Genomic DNA, 16,121 nt, shown 5'->3' with positions numbered 1-16,121 from the left:
TGAAAAAGATAATCCCAATTTTCACTGGCATTACTACATGACATGACATGAAACTGAGATAATTTACATATCCTGATTTCGACTTGAGCTTTGTAGCACTAGCAACACAACACATGATAAGTATGTAATATCTATATATATAATGCCATCCCCTAAAAAGCTTGTGGCAATGGAAAAAGGTCAAAAAAAAAAAAAGTTAAATAGACTCTTCCAGTTTAAAAAGGAAAACTTAGAATCCTTGCTAATGTCAGATCTAAGAGCTAGGGAGCCTTTGATGAAAATCTTTTTACACAGACTGCTGAACTGCAGTATCAGTACCATTACTTCCAGCAATTCCACTTTCTTCTGTAGCTGCAGAATTGCTGAATGGTAGAGGCTGATCTAGTCCAGACACCACTGAAGGAGCTGCCTGTACTGAATGGTCAAATTTACAGGCTGGCCCAAACTTGCAAATGCCGTAGCGGCTGTAATGTGAGCAGATGCTTTGATCCTGGATTTCGAAAACAGAGGTCTATCACAATGAAAGCATTAAGTGTTAAATGTGATAAGAACTGAGAACTTAATTATTATCACTGAAAACACAAACCATAAACAGGAACCAAACGCTAAAAGAGAGATCTGTATAATATCCAGTGAGGGCTAATCTTGAATGCACAGAGGGTGACAAAGAGATAATGTGCAAGCCTTTCTCCAAAGGCTCTGTTTCTGTAGACATTCATTTGCCGAACAGAACATCTTGTTTCAATCATTACCCAGTTCAACAAATCAAGTACCAACTTCTCAAACATGCAAATTTTATTGATGTTTCACAACAAATTTGTTTTAAATTACTTGAGAAGAAAAGAAGGCCCATTGCACTAGCTAAGGTGACAAAGAGATATGAGGCAGAACAACCATGAGAACATTTAAAAAAGCTTTAAAACATCTACTGAGTTTATATATATTTCATAAGGAGCAGAAAGTAAAGGAACATAAACTTACAGGTCTCAGTGGTAAACCCTTGTCACTGAGAGTGCATGGGGATGGCTTTGCAACTCGATTTTTTGGATGATGATATTTGCAATTAGATTTAAACTTACAGTCCCCAGTTTTCATGAAGTAACTGCACTCGGGCTGGCCAGGCCGAACTGGGAATTCATCAACTAGCATTTGTGGCTGATGATGAGTATAGACAGCGGTTTCGGTTGATGGGTTGTTCATGACATATGCTGGAGTTGGATGCAAATTCCTTTCAGGGGCATATACAGTCGTCTTGACAAAGAACAACAAGATCAAGTCATCATGCAGAAACATATCAAATTACAAGTTCCCACAAGGCAAAGCTACTTTCTGACAGTAATTAATATGCAGAGCCAGAATTAAACCTACCAGGAAATTTAAAGCATAATCTTGTTTAAAAATTATTGCAGTAAAACAAATAAAAGGTAGAAAAGCAAATCCAGCAATAAATATGTGGTGGAATGAGGGATGGGGATGAGGGATGATTACACCTTGTCTGATTCTCCATTTTCATGTGCCTAATAACATCTTACACTATAGACTGTCAAGCAATTAGTATATCTAATCCACCAACTAATTTCCAATACTTTTTAATGCAAAAGCTACATAAATAAACCATATAAAAAAAATCCATTGTCCATGTAACTGAACCAACATCAAGGTTCTACTAAGTCTTCTTCGGTGTCTCAACATATTTTACTCTGCCAAAGCATGAATTTTAACAGTGTCTTTCAACTAAATAAGCATAAAAGTCGAATATTTGTCCACCTGTGCCCCCGTACAAGGCCTATACATTATTCTGCCTACATGTGCATGTGTTTAAGACCTTGAGATAACAAAGTAACCTCGCTTCACCCAGGCAAAGGTTGAAAGCCAGCACAATATTCCACAAAAAGTTCTAAAGCAGGCCAAATAGAATATAAGCACCTCTAGAAACTAGTTCTAACCAAACTATTGAAATATTCCATTCATTATCTGAATATGGCTGTCTGTCAATTGTTACCAGTAAGAATTGCATAATACTATGATTATTTCTCAATGCAGGGGATTATAACAACCTAAACCAAATTATCCATTTCATTACATGCAGTCTATATGTTCAAAGTGCAAGCAATTTTACACATTTAAGATATGATATATAGAGATACACACTGTACTACTTCAGGGGTACAAAAACAAGTAACAATCTGGGAAAACCATATACAACATCCGGGGGGGAAGGTAAGGGCCGTGTAATGCTAAGATAAACTCAATAGATGCTATTGATTAAAGTAACAGAACTTAAACAGCATAAGAGCAACGATAGTACCTGATACCCATTCCATTCTGGATTTGGAGGCGGAACACCTTGTGTTGGTGAAAACATCATTGGCATATAGGGAGTCTCATTCAATGTCCTTGGTGATGACCAGGACGCTATATTCACTTGTGATGCAGCTTGTGATGAAACAGGTCCACCATTACCGTATCCCGAAGGTGGGTCACAAGCTCCAGCAGTTGTAGGATCAGGATGATTAAATCTGCAGTTAGCCCCATACTTGCAGGACCCATTACGCATGTAATAGGGGCACTCTTTCTCTCCCTGTGACGATTTAAAACTTTCAAATTTCCAGAATGATTACTCCAATTAATCATGATTAATCACTAAAAATAAATCTCAAAACATTTGGCCAATTGTAGAAGAAATGCAATGGAACATCAGGACTCAAGTGATGGCATCCAGCAAAATTCCATTAAAACAGTGAAAACAGAAGTGATACCGGTCGGATAGGCAGCCCCAGAAAGTTAAGCTCTAAAATTGGAGCCACTGCAGTTTTTGCTCTTGAGTGGTTGTATCTACAAGCCTTCCCAAACTTACATCCACCAGTTCTTAGGTAATACTGCAAAAATTTCGAGCAAAATTTAACACCACAGAATGTTACTATTGACCTATGCACATTTCTTATAGACGTAGCTTAAAATATATAAAGAAGAGTTTCAGAACCATCTGAACAAACACTAATAGATATGTTATAGACCATAGTAAACCATAGCCTACTAATAGATCTGTTACTATCTTTGTCCTTCTACACTATTAGGAGAATGCTAGGCTTTATTGAGATAAAAAAAGAAACATCCACAAGTTCATTGATTAAATTTCCTGAAAAGAAATAGCACACTTTATAAGCTTCATATTCAAACTGTCAGACTTGTCAAATGCTTTCAAATACGCAAACTGAGACCAGAAAAACCTGTTTCCAAAACGAAAAACATAACATACAGAACCACTGCAAATCAAATTAGCAGCATTCATCATGATGTTGGCAGTTAAGATCATAAAGAGCACATTTTGCAAACAAAAATTAAGAATATTGACCTTGCATTCTGTCTGGCTTGGTTTCTCTGTTGATTCATCCTTTTCCTTGACCTTTTCCTTCACAGCCTTCAAACATCATAATTCGAAACACCCAGAATGAAAAAGTCAGCACAGGATGACTAATGTAGGTTTGTGCCAAAAAAAAAAACTGAGAAAACACCCAAAATCACCAGTTGTTATGGGATAGGGGAGGGTACCAATTGCAGCGCGGCCCAATATATACCCAAAAATATAAAATTTTATTTATATCCATTTATGAAGATTCCCAATATTTAATTAGATCTCAATTAATGAATAGCTACTTCAGCCAGAAAAGATGAATTGTATTCCCACAAGCAGACTGAAGCAGAAATGGTTACATTTTCCTCAGGGCATTACGCCAACAATCGTCTCACACGAATTAACAAAAGAAAGACGTGCATTTTTTTCATAAAATTTACCAATCACAGCATAAAAACAACTTGGAAAAAAATCAATAAAAAAAACCATCTTTAACAAATACCACATTAATATAGCCGCGCGAAATATAGACAACCAAAAACAGCTCCTTTCAGCTAAACGAAGAGCATTTTCAGCACAATTAAAGATGAAAAAATAAAAATAAAATAATAAGAATAAGGTGAGAAAAGGACCTGGTTCTTCCTTCGAACAGGGTGATTAAACTTGCAATTAGATCCAAATTTGCAAAGTCCAGTTTTCATATAATAAGCGCAATCCTCTGCTTCCGGTCTTACCGGATAATGCGACCTCCTTCCTTCATTCGTCACATTTTCATCATCATCCTCGTACTCGTTTTTCTCCTCCACCTCATCCTCGTCGTCTCCGGCAGCGTCCACGTCGGCTTCGTTGTCGCTCTCTCTCTCGCGGTCATCTTTCTTCTCAGCTTCTTCATCCCCCTCCTCCTCTTCCCCTTCCTCCTCCTTCAAATCGAGGTTCTGGAGCTGCTGCTCGAGATTGCTTTGGTCGTGGTCCGTTTCCTGAGCCGAGTGATTGAGATCAGAGGGTGAGGGGTCAGGATTCGGAGAAGGATCCGGATCGAGCGAGTGGAGCCCTAAGTGAAGGGCGGAATCGGTGGGAGTAGAGTCGGAGATCGGAGTTTCTTCAGATTGAGACATTGTTAATCCACATTTCAAAACCCTAAATTTGGCAGAAGAAAAAGGGGGGGGAGAGAGAGAAGGAAGTAAAAAGGTTAGAGCCTTTGTTATTGGGAAATGGAAGTGAAAGTGTGTGAACAAAAAGGCAAAGAAGGGAAGAGAGAAGGAAGGCCAAAAAAAAAAAAGAAAAGGATGTTACCACTTGTTGCAGCTGTATATTTCTACTTGGAAAAAATAATAATGGCGCATTCTTTTGTACTTTGTACGTTTCTCTTACTCCATATGTAACGTATACTTTCTTTTTTTTTTTAATTCTTTCTAGACCCTCCCTCCCTCCCTCCCTCCCTCCCTCCCTGTAACCCCTTTATTTTCCCCTTTTTCTCGTTGTATCTCTGGTAGAGCTTGTGTAAAGCAGTTATGTAAATAGAATGTAGGGAATGAGTTCCCTTTTATTACAATAATTTTTAGTTATCTGCCACTATTATTAGTTAATAGACATCTTCTTACCAAAGTTTATTAATTTGCATTCTCTTTGTCCTTTAGATTTCATCAAATATATCAACAGAGAAAAAAAATAGGAAAACAATTAAAAAAAAAAAGAGTAGAGGATAGGTCAAAGAAAACTAATGGATGTCTACAAGATCATAAAAGAATATTTAGGACAATATCCAAAATTTAAGACGCAAAGACAGACGGTTCAGTTTAAAAACATTATTTACGAAAAAAAAAAGAAAATGGGTTTCAAATTAAAGCTCGGCCCAAACTGTACGTTAGCCTCACTTACGAAGAGTTTGGAGGACTCGAAGAAAACAGTGGGGATAATAGGTTGGCCCAGAATTAAGGCTTATGATTTGAATGGATGGAAGGTACGAGGCCAGGGTGGTGAATTTTGGACGGAGATAACTTCCAAGGAAAAGTATGGAAGGAAACTTCACCACGTTTCTCACGAGTTTGATATTTGGTAGGAGGGCATAGAGCCACCAAATGCGGTGCAAATTGCAATGAACGAGCATCTGAACAGGGAGCACGGTAGGCAGGGCTAAGGCAGGAATCTGATTCAATATCCAAGCAATTGCTCTGATTACGGTAAATGAATGGGCACAATGGAAACCCCAGGACAAAACATGATTAACAGTTTCCTGAATGACAACAATGGGGAAATTCTAATCCTTTCGTTGAACCTAGCCTACCCTGCCAATTGAACAACAGGTTCATTAGAAATGTTAAATTACACTTTTCTTCCTTCAAATTATCCCCTACCTTTCTTTGCTGAATGACCAGTCTTTCGTTTGTGACGACTGAAATCTGACACAAAACGAAATGTCTGCCCACAGCCTTCTTCTGCACACACGTAAGGACGAGCACCTGTGTGAACCCTAATGTGTTCTGTTCGGGCCCATGCCCACTTGAATGTCATCTTGCAGCCCTTCCAAGGGCATTTAAGAGGTCGGTCATCCAAATGAACTCGGCGATGCTGCACCAGATACTTGTGTGAGAAGAACTTCTTCCCACACCCCTTGACCGGACAAATGTTTCTTTTGTGCAGGAGCAGCTCTTGTTTCAAGCCAAAACTCATGGTGCATCCTTCCATGTCACACTGGTATTCTGCTTCCTCATCCCTTACTTTTGAAGTATTGTGACCAGCTAGAGTTTTCACATTTGAAGCATTCTTCACTTTCTTCTTACTGGCCTGCTTCTTCTCTTTTGGTTTTGTTTCTGACTCTTTCAGAGGCTTTCGGACTCTTTTCCTAAGGCGTGTGCTGGGTCCACCTTCTAGCTCATCTTCACCATATGAATTGCACTGTCTAGCACTTTGCTCAATTTTGGTGTTCCGATTCCGAGGAGTCTCTTGTTTTATTTGCTGAGAGACTACTTGTTTTGTTGTCCGACGTTTCCCTTGTTTAACATTCCGAGGGGTTTCTTGTTTTATTTGCCGCGGTGTCTGGGCTTTCTTCTTTCTGCTTCTAAGAGTCCTCCTATTTGGTTGGTGATAATTCTCATCCAACGAATCATATGAAACTGCATCTTCCCTCTCAATAAATTTCCCTTGTCTGCTTCTAGGAGTCTTTCTAAGCCGCTGCTGAGAAGTATCATCCAGTGAATCATCTGAAACTGCATCTTCCCTCTCAAGAATCTTGGTTTGCTTACTTCTCGGAATCCTCCTAAGCTGCTGAAGAGAACTATCATCTGGAGAATCAGACGAAACCGCATCTTCCCTCTCAATAAACTTGGTTAGCTGGCTTCTAGAAACCCTCCTACGCTGTTGATGAGAACTACCCTTCAATGAATCAAAGGAAACTACATCTTCTCTATCAGTAAACTTGGCCACTTTGCTTCTAGGAATCCTATGCTGCTGTTGAAGATTATCCTCAAGTGAATCATCTGAAAATGCATCATCTCTTTCCATGCACTTCATTTGCTTGCCTTTAGGAATCCTCCTAAGCTGATGTTGAGAATCATCTTCTGATGCATCATCTGACATTGTATCATCTCTCTCAACAAAGTTTGCTTGCCTGCCTTTAGGCATTCTTCTATACTGCTTAAGAGAATTATCTGCTCGTGAATCATCTGATATAGCATCATTCTTCTCACATGACTTGATTTGCCTGCATCTAGGAATCCTCCTATGCAGCCGATGAGAAATTTCCTCTAGTTCATCCTCTGATACAATATCTTCTCTCTCCCTAAATTTGGCCTGCCAACTTCGAGGAATCCTCCTATACTGCTTAAGAGAACTTTCATCAAGTGAATCACCCGAAACTGCATCATCTTCTTCAATATATTTGCCTTGCTTGCCTCTGAGATTCCTCCAATGCTGCTGATGAGTAAATTCCTCTTCTGCATCTTCTGATTCAGCACCTTCTCTTTCAATAAATTTTGCCAATTTTTTCCTGGAGAGATTCCTTTGCTGCAGAAGAGAATCATCCTCAAGCAAATCATATGAAATTGCCTCTTCTTTCTGAATCAGTCTAGGCTGCTTGCCTCTAAAAAAAATCTGTTGCTGCCTAAGAGAACCACCATCCAATGAATCATCTGAAACTGCACCCTCTGTCTCAATGCATTTCACTTTCTTGCTTGATGCAATCTCAGGCCTCATTTTTCTCTTTCTATTAAACTTTTTAGCCACCTTGGTTGTTTCAGCTTTGTGAACATTTTCTGGTTTTCTCTCAAGATTTTCATCTGAAGTTGCCCAAGCATGAAAGCCTCTTTCTTGTTCTTGTTCCTCAGGATCCCTTTGTGCCAAAAATGGATGAACCTGATTTGACATCCAAACTTTACCACACCATTTTCCTGCCACCACTTTTTTCTGCTTGCCAGACCTCCTCCCATACACATTCAATTTTGTGGGTGAGCTACCAGGAGAGTTACGGCCAAATGCACTGTATATAACATAATTGTATGGCATCTGTTTACTGTACAGGGTAGAGCGGCTGAGATTGGCACTATAAAATAGGTTGACACCCAACTTTACAGCCCAGTCTCCGTTCCCAGGTATAGCATCCTCACTATCAAGAGCTGACTGGATCCTCTCCTCATCCTCCTTAGTAGCATCCCCAAATAAAATGTCATTCCAGGGATAATCAATTCCTAGTTCTTCGGTCACCAACTTTGCTTCTGCTTCTATCTTGGGATACTCTGCATTGTTCAACAGATAATGTTAATGACTGGAGAGAAAAGAACCTAAAATAGTTATTTGGTAGAACTATTAATTAGTTTTTTAGAAGATGCAAAACATGCAAATAATAATAGACGGTCACTGGATACTTTTCCCAGCCAAAAGAAACAAAGAAAAATTGTTGAAATTAGAAGAAACATGTTAATAGACAAGTTGGCTGGTGCATGCTGCCTGTCATCTATTATCTATATTATCTATAATGAGTTTTGAGTTCAAGTGACCTGGTTGGAATTTTGTAATTCTTAAGGGCATTTTTGCCCGTCTATTTGTATGGCATTTTGTGTTTGTCATTTTTTTTCCTATTTTCGTAAGAGAGAGAAAGATGGAGATGGAGCCATAAAGGCTGGAAGAGAGAGGAGAATGAAGAGGCAGACGTGGGCTAGAAGGGAAGGAGCCGACTGAGGCCAGCTAGGGGCTTGATGGCCAGTGGCAGGCCGGAGGATAGAAAGCAAGGGCAAAGAGGAAAATGAAGAGAAAGAAAGGGGTAGAGAGAGATCAGGGTGGAAGAGAGGAAGAGTCAAGGAGGGGCCAGATCTGGTCTCTGCCACCGAACTGGCTCCTTGCCACCAGTGAGGGAGGGAAAGAGAATTAAAAAAAAAGGAAAGGAAATAGGGAAAAAAAAAGAGAGAAAAAAGGGAAGAAAAGGAGAAAAATAGGGAAAAAAAAGTATAAAGAGCCAACATGAGAGAATAACAAAAGTTCAAAGAAAAAAGATTAAAAATTAAATAGAAATATAAGTAAAATAAATTAAAAAGTTCAAGGAAATAAATATAAAAAAAAAGGTGTAGTAAAAAACTAAAAGTATTGCAAAATACTATTAAAAGTAACAATCATAATACTGAGTAAAAGTATAAAAGAAAAAAATAGAAAGAATAAAAAATTTAAGAGACAAGGGAAAATAAAACAACTATATAATTGAACTAAAAAACCTATTTACAACAATATAATTAAAGAAAAACTATAACATAGAAAAAATGAAGAGAGAGGAGGATATAGATAAAAGAAAAGAAAAGAAAAGGAAGGAGGATAATAAATAAAAAATTATTGAAAGTATGAATAGTATTGAGCATTAAAAATGATAAATAGCATTGCAGTATTGTGTATAAATAGTATTAATTTGAAAATTCATAATTCAAATATAAATGCAAAAATAAAAATGAAGAGAAAGGACATAGAAAACCACAAAAGGAAAACGAAAAAATGTAGAAAAAGTAAAAACAAAGAAAAGGGAAGAAAGAATAAACTTGAAGTATAAGTGTGGTGGATACAAAATAAAAGTGAAATAAAATGAATGAAAAAAAATAAAAAAGTATACATAGCATAAGATATTATTAAAAGTTAAAAAATAACCATTGATCATTGAGAAAGAAAAGAAAGAGAAAGACAAATCATCTTTGATAATTAAAAATACTTTTTATAACACAAATTATACCAATAATATCTTTAAATTATTTGATAAAAAGTTTTACCCCACAGCAATGCAAGGGTATTAAACTAGCTGATTATAAAAAATAGAGATCAAACCTTACCCTCAGACTTCACCTTTAGGGCATCATTCCCCTTCCATGTATTAATAATCACAAGCACAAAAATGTGGGAAATGGGAAGGTTAAAATACGGGAACCCTCACCTACTCAACTTCTTTACTCACATGCTCACATGCAGTATCATCCAAAAACAAGTTGCATAAGATAACAGAAACATAAGGCAATGCGCATTACTACAGCAAATAATATCTCCTGTTTTTTTTTTCTTTTGTGGAAGGGTTAGGAAAAGGAGTGCCCATTTATGTGTAAATATTCATTTGGGTAAAAACCGAATGCCAAAATGTACCTGGATGACAAAGGAGAAATACATGCACTCCTCCTATTTGACGAAGTTGCTGGTCTACTTCTACAGCATGCTCAAGACAGAAGACATGCATTCGAGAAGAATCTTCATCAGACCTCGGAGCAAATGGAATATCCGCATTCTCCATTGGTACCATGGTCTTGCTAAACCTCATTTTCTCTGCGCCATGAGTGGCCGGGGAGTAACTTGGATTAGCATGTGATGTTGTGATTGGATCTCTAAATTTATCCTCCAAACCGATTGATCTTCTTGAAGCAAGATTATCAGTTTCAAACTCAACAGTGTGGTCAAATGCTTGAGGGCTCGTAGACTTGATGTCAACATGCACAGGAGCTTCTTCCTCAGATTCAAGCCTTAATAATGAGGGATTATTACTCCCATTTGCATCACCAGGAGAGAAACCAGAACCATTATACTGAAATTTCCTTTCTAATGAACGGTTTGCTGAATTTGTCTCATCACCAGAGACAGTAACATTTGGTTCAACATGATCTTCTTCAGAATCAGATGAATTTCCATATGTGGAAGCTAATAGACCAAGAGCAGAAGTATCTCCCCCTTTTTCAGTATCTTCCACCACTTGGTTACTTTGATCTGCCATATGAAACTTGTCCTCAACAGACTGAACAGGGACATCATATAAAGCATTTGGAGCTCTTTTGTTCATCCACCCTGTATCAAAAAAAAAAACAAAAGAAAAGCTCATTAAGTGTTCAGAATAACGAAAAGAATATGAAGAGAAAATCTTCAGAAAAAGAACAGAACACTATTTAGATAAAATATTAATTACAGAAACTTGCATAAGCATGCTGATCCATAGACAAGCATATTATCAAGACATCATGCAGCATAAATAGTTTAACGCAAACATGACACCTATTGCATCCTATTTAGGTGTAAGTATGTGAGAAACCAATTGTTTCGCTGGCCCAAACAAAAGCCAATTGCATGACACTAACATAAAACTCCTTATTTGAGTTATCCTATCTCTATTACATTTTGGAAATGACATTTCATTGGAGCTCAAAGACATCCAGCCAAATTCCAGACTAGTTTACTTAAGATCACATACATGACTGCTTCTATTTTAGTTGACTGACCTTTACAAAAACTACATGTATCATAAGGAAATTGCTACTGCCCCACAAGCACAAGGAATGCATTAAACAGAATGAAAGAAAGAAAATGTTTAGTTTGACTAACACGTAAATCACACAAAGAAGATCAGCTAATGAAAGAAAATTTCCATATGTAACCTACTTGTACAGGAATTTTGCTCAGAAGTAATTACATCCCCATGAGTAGTGGTGAACCCATCACGAGTTACTCCAGAACCAACAGTCCAATCATTAAAAAAGCTACAATCAGCTGACATGAGGTATCTAGCCGCTTGTTCAGTTGGTTGAAGAACAGCAATGCAAGAAAAGCACAATATTCCACATGTGACGCATGAAAACAGTCCCTGATCTGACAATGCATCACCTTGAACAGCATTTTCTCCTTCTGCGCTCATGTTCAAGGTCTGCAACGGCAGTCTACACAAATGATCAGTTCCATTAAAAGCAGAATCCCGGTTACCCTCATACATTGAAGCAAATTTTCCTTTCACTGAATAGAAACCTTTTACTCCCTTGATTTCTTCATTCCCACCTACCATGATCTCATCAGAAGCTAAGTCTTTGGATAATTTCACAACATCTTTGTAGTTGCATAAGCCACGTGACATCCTAGGGTTTATTCTTAATTGGGATGCAACACGTAAATCTGAACAAGGAGAAATATCAGAAGAACTTTTGGGGAGTAGTACCACTGAAGATCCTTTTCCAAGAATATGAAGTAGTTCATTGTTCTGCATAAGGTTCTGCACAAATAATTCTTTAACCAAGGTTTCTCCTTCACTTTTTTTCTTATCCTTTAGTCGAGAACTCTTTGGTTTAGCATTGATGCTCATAGGTACCCTGCAAGGAGAAACCTAACAAAAATGAGGAAAAGATAAATAATATAAGTTATCGCTCTTTTTATTTTTGTACTTTCAGCTTCCTACAAACAACTTTTGGTATAAATTTTGAGCATGTGAATAAAAATTTACAGATTTCTGTCCTTTAGATTGTTGGGACATCAACTTTGTAATAACAAGAAGCAAAACTAAAGGGAGATGTACTTAGACTCTTCAGTAATCTAATGAGCCAATGTTGGGCACATATAGGACATTTCAAAAGTAAACATGGCATGCAATATGGCCCTCTATACTTTACTAGGAAAAACTTGCAAAAGTGAAACATACTCGTCTCCAGCATTTGAACCCAAGTCAGGGCAACAAGGAAGCAGGACAGCATGAAATGAGCAAGTGTAAAACGTTTTTCTAAGCCAAAAAACCTATCCCCAGAAATTTCACAAGCAGTGTGGAACTGTGCGATTAAATTTCATATGCATATTTAAATGAATTGCAATAATTTTAAGAGCAGCAAACTATAACAAAAATTGCAATGACTCAGAGTTTTCAGCTATATTAGGTTGAGAAGGCAGAATGCAGCAAGAAATTAAAAATCCAAAGCATTAGATGGAATCATATTGCTTCCATAGTAGACATGAGTCATACCTTGAACATAACTCAAGTGCAAGATCATAGAGTAACTGGAAATGAGAGACCATCGGAGGGTAATTAATTGAAGCTCTTCGAATAGCAGCATCTCTGGCCACTCTCAACCATTCTGGTGTTGCAATATTAGCTGCCTCTCCAAAATTAAATCCTAATAGCAAAAACATACGGATGAAATTAGCTCCTTCCTATGATAGTAACTAATAGAAATTCCAAAGTATCTCACCATGACTGAACCCTGAATGATAGGCTCTTGGAAAAGTGACAACAAACTCCCCAGCATTTTGCACTAACCTGATTTCAGAATAATGATAACGTAAGAAAGAGACAGATAATCATCCCTCACCAAGACACTTAAATCATTTTATACGACACTAAGAAAATAAGTTTCCAGTATAAAAGTATTTCAAGGAAACTTCTTAGAATATCATCTTTGCTGAGATAAGGAGAAAAGGATGGACCCTAAATTTGATTAAAAGAACAACAATAGAGTTTAAACACTTTCTTATTGAATGAGAGAAAAATGAAATGCAAGCCAAAAACAAGAACAATGCAGAGATCATAAGTAGTAATTTACGATTTGATTTGAACCTAATAAACTTTGCATAACGCCAAAGAACACTCCAGGGTGCAAAAGATTAGAGAGGTAAAGTTACCTGCAGCATGGAATCCCAGCATGAACAAATACTTCAGGAGACATCACTGTGGTCTTCTCACCAAGAGTGGAAAAGGTAACTGATAGATGACAAATTAAAATAAATTTGCTCAATTAGCATTTTTGTATAGATATAATATCAGCACCATCACTCAAATATAAGAGATTCAATTGCTTTTCTAGTTAAACCAAAATAACATCAATGCATAGTAACTTCATTGGATTAAAATTAACCTGATCCAAAATGGCAAGTCAAAAACCATGGATACACTAGATAGTCAATAAGTTCTATTTTGATCATGAGCCACACACCAAGTCTTTAATCTAATTGCTTTGCAGGCACTACAGCTTCAAAGGGATACAAATCACATACACAAGGGGACAAGAAAAAATAAGCACAAGACTCGCACAAGCACAATGATATGAAGATACATATAAATCTATAAAATGCCATAACCTCTGTTCTTCACTACTCAACCAAAATACATTTTAAGAAAAATTTTCACGGCAGATATCGATGAGACAAGCATCCACAAGATCAAATAACACTAGTCTTTCTCATAACTACTCAATACCCCGTAGAAAGGACATAGATGACACAGCTTTTTTATTAGATGAAAAAGGAGGAATCTCTGATATAATACTCCAGCTCCTAGAAACTCAAAATCTAAAATCCTTCAAACCCAACGTCTAAATCAACAGAGAATTGAAGAGCAAATGATAAATACTTCACATAGAGATAAAACTTGCGATTAAACTTATCATCATAGAATTAACGTTATCCTGCAGCCATGTCCAACATAATTCAACCTAACAAAATAGTATAGGCGAGAAACAGAGTAGGCTCACTTACTACAATGCCAACAGATAACTAACACCTATTAAAAACCTCAATCTTCACCATTCAAAAAAGGTAAAATTCAACCACCAAGTCTATGAAGTTTATTCTTCCTCAAACTAGTCAATCTCACCCATGTTATCCTATATAGGCTACTGCTCGCATACACAGAGTAAACAGAAAGTATTTAACATGTAGGTAACTAAGAAACAGAGGAGACACAATTGATAGTTCAGTAAACTCACCAAGAGGATTGAACTCTCCTCCATAGCCATCAAGCCTGACCACCTCCTCGAAAGCAACCGCGGCATCCCTTGGAACACCGTACCATGTCTTCCCTGCTCCCATATGCAAATAATTCAAGCTATGCAAGTCGTGATCCTCTACATGCCAAGCGAACCAACTGAACAACATTGCAATGTACACCATAGGGGAAGTAACACCCGGAATCTCGTCCTTCATGAACCTTAACAATGACCCTTTTGCCCTCGAGACTGCCCTCATATTCCACGGTGTCTCCCCAACCGTAACTCCTTCCCCTGCTTCTCTCCCTCCACCACTGCTCTTCTTTGAGCTCAGAGGCACAAAAGCTGAACCAGGCATGTCGTTAGCGTACTCAACGGAAAAGGGTTTGTCAACCGTCGCTTTCCAAAAAAGGGTTTCGACTTCCAAAGCTGAAAGGGAACCCTTTCTGCTGTATCTTTTCAAGTAACCCCTTTCGAAATTCTTCGCTTTTGCTTCGAATTCTTGGAAAGTGTAGTACTCCCCACTCTGCCAGACGGGTTTCTGAACGGGCCGTGGTTTTCTGGGGCAAAACCCGATCTGCTGTTGGCGGGTAGTGAATGTGGGTGCCGGCTTCGAATCGGAGCTAGTATTAGCTGCGGCACGAGCCAAAAGGGAGCGATTGAGGTTCCCAATTGCTGTCTTTTTAGGAGCAGGAGGCACTGGAGGTATGATTTTGCAGATTCCATACTGGGAAGCCTCTTTTTCGATCTTGAAAATGTAGGCAATTGGATCTTGAAACTCTGCCAAAGTAGGCCGGTACTCTGGAGCTAAAGGCAGAGATTTCAGCCAGGAAAACACTTCTTGACTTGGCTCTGGTGAAAGGCTTGAAGCAGCCATGAAAGAAAGAATAAAATTTTCTGGGTAAGAATCGGGGTAATCATTGAGAGTTCATTTTATGAAAGAAAAACAAAAACAGAGAAGAAAGTTTTCAGATTCTTCTGAGCTTCCATTTTCTTTGTTTTTATATTCTAAGAAAGGGATTTCTTTTTTTTTTGTGTTTTTCCTCTGTTTTTTTTGTGTAGTTACAGAGGAAATGGGGGAAACGGTGAAATTTTATGAGGGCAGAGGAAGGGGCAGCAGGCAAAAACTATGGGAAGAGTAGTAGGCATGTGACTAGTGGGGTTTTATTCTGGGTTTGGAGGTAGCTTATGAAAATGACGACCACTTTTCTGCTATTTACTTTTTTTGCCATTGTCTCTTCTTTTCCGGTTATCTAATTTCTGGATAATGGACAATAAATTTTTGGGGGCTTGTGTCCTCCTACAATTTCTGGTTAAATAGTAACTAGTTTTTCTTACCATTCTCTTTTCCATAAAAGGACAGTGCTCCGATGACTGATGTCATCTTTTAATTTTATTACCATTTAATTTTCACTTAAAATGCAGTAAAAATTACTATTATTTGTTATCGAACGAACGAATCAACCAAATGGCTTCGTAATTGAAGGCAGCGCGTTTTACTTTGATTTTGACTTGACAGTCGTCAAAAGGGTGTCCGTAAGAAAACCAACCACATGAGATTTTTTGATCTGACTCTCCCAAACCCCATAGATTTGCGTGTCATAAAATGATTGGTTGCCTTGCTTGATTACTGTACGTCCATTCTAGCAAAGTTTTGTTTTTCTTTTTACTTATTTCTTAATTTTATTCGTTTTACCTTTTTTTAGATGACTGGTTGGCGGCAATATTGGCTCGTATACACATATTAATATAATACCATTTGATCAAAGAGAAGGCATCTCAACATGAGATTCCATTGTACACGCACG

The 16,121-nt window shown here is 37.8% G+C and overlaps 2 protein-coding genes across 3 annotated transcripts; both read right to left on the bottom strand.

Moving 5' to 3' along the window:
- LOC18605028 (zinc finger CCCH domain-containing protein 43) lies at positions 1 to 4,633 on the bottom strand. Of its 2 annotated transcripts, none has more exons than XM_018117340.1 (6): positions 3,988 to 4,633; positions 3,356 to 3,421; positions 2,760 to 2,879; positions 2,309 to 2,581; positions 982 to 1,251; positions 1 to 511 (listed from the first exon to the last, which is right to left on the bottom strand). In XM_018117340.1, exons 1-6 carry the CDS (start codon positions 4,468 to 4,470, stop codon positions 287 to 289), a joined length of 1,437 nt encoding a protein of 478 aa, XP_017972829.1. In that variant the 5' UTR covers positions 4,471 to 4,633; the 3' UTR covers positions 1 to 286. The 2 variants fall into 2 exon arrangements, with proteins under 2 accessions (XP_017972829.1, XP_017972830.1); XM_018117341.1 differs by having other exon boundaries at positions 1 to 490.
- On the bottom strand, positions 5,490 to 15,454 carry LOC18605027 (lysine-specific demethylase REF6). Its single transcript, XM_007037793.2, has 7 exons — positions 14,314 to 15,454; positions 13,232 to 13,310; positions 12,802 to 12,869; positions 12,576 to 12,726; positions 11,237 to 11,934; positions 9,959 to 10,648; positions 5,490 to 8,085 (listed from the first exon to the last, which is right to left on the bottom strand). The coding sequence occupies exons 1-7, from the start codon at positions 15,188 to 15,190 to the stop codon at positions 5,699 to 5,701; spliced, it is 4,950 nt and encodes a 1,649-aa protein (XP_007037855.2). The 5' UTR covers positions 15,191 to 15,454; the 3' UTR covers positions 5,490 to 5,698.

Source organism: Theobroma cacao, chromosome 3, assembly GCF_000208745.1.
Source record: "Theobroma cacao cultivar B97-61/B2 chromosome 3, Criollo_cocoa_genome_V2, whole genome shotgun sequence".
NCBI lineage: Eukaryota > Viridiplantae > Streptophyta > Magnoliopsida > Malvales > Malvaceae > Theobroma > Theobroma cacao.
Note: the sequence above shows the minus strand (reverse complement) of the source record. Positions and strands in the feature narration are given on the sequence as shown.

What these genes read in the sequence shown, in the direction of transcription:
- LOC18605028 (XM_018117340.1), bottom strand. Translation starts at nt 4,470, where the DNA reads ATGTCTCAATCTGAAGAAACTCCGATCTCCGACTCTACTCCCACCGAT. An exon ending in CTGTTCGAAGGAAGAACCAG is followed by an intron (nt 3,422 to 3,987) that starts GTCCTTTTCTCA and finishes TGATGTTTGAAG; the next exon opens with GCTGTGAAGGAAAAGGTCAA. An exon ending in CAGAATGGAATGGGTATCAG is followed by an intron (nt 1,252 to 2,308) that starts GTACTATCGTTG and finishes TTCTTTGTCAAG; the next exon opens with ACGACTGTATATGCCCCTGA.
- LOC18605027 (XM_007037793.2), bottom strand. Translation starts at nt 15,190, where the DNA reads ATGGCTGCTTCAAGCCTTTCACCAGAGCCAAGTCAAGAAGTGTTTTCC. An exon ending in GCTGGGATTCCATGCTGCAG is followed by an intron (nt 12,870 to 13,231) that starts GTAACTTTACCT and finishes TTCTGAAATCAG; the next exon opens with GTTAGTGCAAAATGCTGGGG. An exon ending in GCACTTGAGTTATGTTCAAG is followed by an intron (nt 11,935 to 12,575) that starts GTATGACTCATG and finishes TTCTCCTTGCAG; the next exon opens with GGTACCTATGAGCATCAATG.